The sequence below is a fragment of the Terrapene carolina genome, unplaced genomic scaffold (genome assembly GCF_002925995.2).
Source record: "Terrapene carolina triunguis isolate 2854851 unplaced genomic scaffold, T_m_triunguis-2.0 Scaffold951, whole genome shotgun sequence".
Lineage (NCBI taxonomy): Eukaryota > Metazoa > Chordata > Testudines > Emydidae > Terrapene > Terrapene triunguis.
This window is the reverse complement of record NW_020665302.1, coordinates 2,257,006-2,261,752: the sequence shown is the minus strand read 5'-3', so window position 1 is coordinate 2,261,752 and position 4,747 is coordinate 2,257,006. Positions and strand designations below refer to the sequence as shown.

At 64.6% G+C, this 4,747-nt stretch overlaps 1 protein-coding gene across 1 annotated transcript in view; it reads left to right on the top strand.

Moving 5' to 3' along the window:
- POLE (DNA polymerase epsilon, catalytic subunit) overlaps positions 1-4,747 on the top strand; it is a 37,754-nt gene that overhangs the window by 27,148 nt on the left and 5,859 nt on the right. The window contains exons 33-40 of the mRNA XM_026661209.2: positions 381-521; positions 966-1,119; positions 1,203-1,309; positions 1,487-1,663; positions 2,112-2,335; positions 2,508-2,728; positions 3,611-3,815; positions 4,194-4,367. Coding sequence (XP_026516994.1) covers positions 381-521; positions 966-1,119; positions 1,203-1,309; positions 1,487-1,663; positions 2,112-2,335; positions 2,508-2,728; positions 3,611-3,815; positions 4,194-4,367 — 1,403 coding nt within the window. The remainder of the gene's footprint in view (positions 1-380; positions 522-965; positions 1,120-1,202; positions 1,310-1,486; positions 1,664-2,111; positions 2,336-2,507; positions 2,729-3,610; positions 3,816-4,193; positions 4,368-4,747) is intronic.

Here is a 4,747-nt window from a genome sequence, read left to right as displayed (position 1 = left end):
CCCCCCCACTGCGCTGCCAGTGCCCCTCAGTCCCGACCCGCAGCCCCCTGCTATCCCAGTGCTGCCCCCCCACTGCTCTGCCAGCACCCCTCAGTCCTGACCCACAGCCCCTGCTGTCCCAGCCCTACCCCCGCCCCCCACTGCTCGGCCGGTGCCCCTCAGTTATGGTGATTTTGAGATGTGCACAGTGGATGAATCCACCGGACTCCTTTCCATGTGGGAATGGGCTAGCACTGGGAGGTGGGTGGCCTATTCAGCCAGGGCCTGAGCCAGTTCTGGGAGCAGCTGTAGTTCTGTAGCTGTCCTGGGGGCGTTTGGGGCTCCCCGCACCCATGGGAGGGGTGCAGACTGGCGAACGGTTGTGTGTGTCTTCCTGGCAGGTGAACAGGGTCCTGCCCCGCTCGAATCTCCTCTACAACCTGTACGAGTACTCCGTCCCCGAGGACATGTATCAAGAGCACATCAATGAGATCAACGCTGGTCTGTCTGCCCCAGACATCGAGGGAGTGTACGAGACTCAGGTGACCACGCCTGGTACCCACTGGGGTTCTGCCCCCGGACACAGACCTGGCTCCTAAACTGCTGGCCAAACCTGGCGTCAGCTGGGGGATGGGAACACAGGCTCCCGTGGACCACTCAGGTGTTACCCCAGCCTGCCTCAGGCCTGGGAGCCCCCTGCCTGCAGCATCAGGTGCCCTGTCGCCAGAGGTGCCTAAAACACAGCCCTCCCCCCAGTGCCCAGGCTCGACAGGGCTCTCCCTCCAGGGGAGGGTGAGGGGAGGGGAAGCAGGTCACCAAGTGAGATCGCACAGGGAAATGGGGCAGGGCAACCGAACTGAGCGAGCGAGCTCCCCCGGCGACTACCCCTCTGGCCCGCCCCCACCCACGTGAAGAGCTGCTGGCCCAGCGTCAGAGCCTGCACCCGGGGATTCCTAGGGACGCTGACGAGCTCTGCCCCTCCCCAGGTGCCGTTACTGCTGCGCGCCTTGATCCACCTGGGCTGCGTGTGCATGGTCAGCAGGCAGCTGGTCAGGCATCTCACCGGCCGCGAGGCTGAAACCTTTGCCCTGGAGCACCTGGAGATGCGCTCGCTGGCCCAGTTCAGCTACCTGGAGCCAGGTAAGGCCCCAAGGCTGGGTGTGAGGGCAGGAGGGCGGCAGGACCAGCCCCAGGGCTCTGACCTGTCTGCTCTGCGTTCCTAGGGAGCATCCGGCACATCTATCTCTATCACAACTCCCAGGGCAGCAAGGCGCTCTTCGGCCTCTTCGTCCCATCGCAGCGCAAGGCCTCTGTCTTCGTGCTGGACACGGTAAGGCTGCGGGCGGGGGGCTGCGGGGTGCTTCCCAGTGGGCTCCAGCAGGAGCGCAGCAGCACTGTTCTCCAAACCTCTCTCAGCACAGAGAACTGCAGCGTCTGGAGCCGCTGGCCCCTGGACGAGGGGACTGGGGGCCCTGCTCCCCCCTGACCCGCTCTCTTTTTGGCACAGGTGCGCAGTAACCAGATGCCAAACCTCGCCAACCTGTACTCGTCGGAGCGCAGTGCCATGCTGGAGAAGGTGGGCGAGGAGCTGCTCCCTCCGGACAAGCACACCTTCGAGGTGCGAGCCGAGACCGACATCAAGACGGTTTCCAGGGCCATCCAGCGCCTGCTGCTGGGCTACAAGGTAGGAGCCAGGCGCGTGAGCCGCACGGTCGCCCCCTGGCACCCGGGCTGGGCTAGACACGCAGGCGCGGCAGCAGACCATTGGCCGGTGGCACAGCACTTTACACCCACCCCCAGGCCCTGGCTGGCCAGCCGTCGCCCTAGCCTGGTGCGATCTCTCCCCAAACCTTGCAGTTAGGCCTCTCGACTCGTTCCTTGGGGCCACGTCCCCACAGCCTCTGCTCCCAGCCGTGGTGACCAACGTGATGGAGAGGAGGCAGAGGCCCCAGAATGCACTGGGACCCGCCAGCTGTGCGGGGTGCTCTGACCCGCTGCAGGGGCGGGTGTTATCAGCCATGGGCACTCGCTGGCCAGGCTGCAGTTTCCCCACCTAGGCAGAGGCCTCCGTACCCCCCGGAGGGCCTGTCCTGTGCCCCGGCCAGCCCCAACTCCCCTCCCGCCCCGTGCAGGACGAGCGCAGGGGCCCCACGCTGATCGCTGTGCAGTCCAACTGGGACGTGAAGCGGCTGGCGAGCGGGATTCCCGTCTTCGAAGAGTTCCCCTTGGTTCCCGTGCGGGTGACAGATGACATCAGCTATGCTGTCCTGGACTGGCAGCGCCATGCTGCCCGCCGCATGATCCGCCACTACCTCAACCTCGACACCTGCCTGTCACAGGCCTTTGAGATGAGCAGGTGAGCCGCTGCTGCTGCCCCCTGTCTGGGGACAGTATGGGTGGGGACAGGTGCCTGGCACAGTGGGAGGGCTGTGGTTGGCTCTGTCCTGTGCCCCTGAGATGGGGCAGGCCAGTGTCAGTCGCTGTCTCTGTACCTGGCTAAGCCCTGCCCCTCGCCTTCCCCGTCCCAGGTACTATCACATCCCCATCGGGAACCTCCCTGACGACATCTCCACCTTCGGCTCCGACCTCTTCTTCTCCCGCCACCTGCGTCGCCACAACCACTTGCTGTGGCTCTCGCCCACGGCCCGCCCGGACCTCGGGGGCAAGGAGGCGGATGACAATCGGCTGGTCATGGAGTTCGACGACAGAGCCTCGGTGGAGATCAACAACCCGGGCTGCTATTCCACCGGTGAGGAGGGGGCTGCGGGGTGCTGGGCTGCTGCTCAGGAAGTGAGAAGCAGGGGGTGGGGAGCCAGCCTGCTCCCCCCAGGGGTAGGGTGTTTGGGGGACTGCTCAGCACCTGGCCACCGGCCCACCTTGGGCTGCGATCCTCTTGGCTAAGCCAGGGTCAAGGCAGTCGATTCTGAGGCTGGTTTATGGTGAAAAGTGACATGGGCAGAGCTACGTTGTGACCACCCCCACCCCCACCCCGCCTGATGCAGCCATGCCGACATAGCCCCGGTGTAGACACAGGGTAACCGAGAAACCCCGTCTAGCGGCGTAGGCTGCGTCTGCACTATGGGCTGTGCTGGTCTCTGGAGACGGGAAACCCCCAGGGAATGCCGGGGATAGAGGCTCCAGCACCCCCATGGTCACCCCGGCTGTCCTCGGAAATCAGCCCATTATTGTGAAACATTCAGAACTAGACAAAACAACCCAGAGGCTGAATAACACCGAACAGCCTGCCAGGGCCAGGGTCCCTGCGACTGAGACACTGAGCCTCTTTAAACGCCAGCAAATAGCGAAGTCCTGGCTGCGGCTAGCAACTGATCAACCAGCTAGTGGCTGTGCAGACCCAGGCGGCTGCCCTGCCTCATCAGAGGGTCTGAGACGGTTCAGGGCCCTCCATCTCCACAGCAGCCGCTGCTCCAGATAACCAGCCCCTACGCCACACCCCCCCAAGCATCGTTCTGTACAAAGCCACAGGGGTAGCCGTACACTGCAACAGTTGCACTGTACATAGCTCCACGCGGGGTTCGCTTGTGTTGAACCATTGACTTCAGTGGGGCCAGGAGTTCGCCGTGCTGGGGCCGGGGGACTTCCCTCCTGCTGACAGGCTGCTTGTATTCAGTGTGCCTGGAGCTGGACATCCAGAGCCTGGCTGTGAACACCATCCTGCAGTCCCACCACATCAACGACATGGAGGGAGCCTCCAGCATGAGCATCAGCTTCGACGTGATCCAGCAGGCGTCTCTCGAGGACATGGTGACGGGGAACCAGGCCGCCAGCATCCCGGCCAGCTACGACGAGACCGCCCTCTGCTCCAACACGTTCAGGTGTGGCCACGCGGCCGGAGTGCGGGCCAGGCTCTGCCAGGTGCTCTGCGAGGAGACGCCTGGCAGGGGCTGGGGGGTGTTTGCCTGCCCAGCAGGTGTCTTGGAGCAGCTGTTCGAAGGGCATGGCTGTGGGTAGCCAGGAGCATGGCTCTGGGGACAGGGGACCTTCCCCCATTCCTGGGCCTGTAGGTGTCAGCGGGAGGGGACCTGGAGGTTTGGCCTCTGGCTGTGGTGGGGACGCAGGGACATCAGAGTGCTGCCCTTGTAGCTGGGGGGGGGCGGGGTTCCTCCAGCAGCATTTGGAGGGGTCAGGCTCCGGCTGAGGCCTGTGGGCTTGTCCCGGAGCTGAGCAGGGGCTGATCTCGGCTCTCCTGGCAGGATCCTGAAGAGCATGGTGGTGGGCTGGGTGAAGGAGATCACACAGTACCACAACGTCTATGCCGACAACCAGGTGATCCACTTCTACCGCTGGCTCCGCTCACCGGCCTCGCTGCTGCACGACCCGGCGCTGCACCGCACCCTGCACAACATGATGAAGAAGCTCTTCCTGCAGTGAGTGAGGGTGGGCGGCTGGCAGGGCCAGCCGGGGGGCGCTATAGGCCATGGTGCAGTGTGTCGCCCTGTCACGGTGCCAGCTGCAGCCGGGTCCCCTGAGCTCCACGGCAGCGTGAACAGATGGGAGGAGCTAGCTGCAGGTGGGTAGGGCAGGCCCCAAAATGGACCTGGTCACCCCACTCGCTGCTGTACTCCTCTGGCTCTGGGGAGAGGGCTCAGCCTGCCAGCTGGAAGCACGGGCAGCCTCTGCTGTGCTGTGGGACTGCAGCTCAGGTTGAGCACCACTAGGTGGCATCATTAACGTGCTCATCAAGTGGGGGCCGTGCTGGGGGGATGAGGCGTGCTGAGACCCGCAGGCGGAGGGGCAGCGCCGGAGC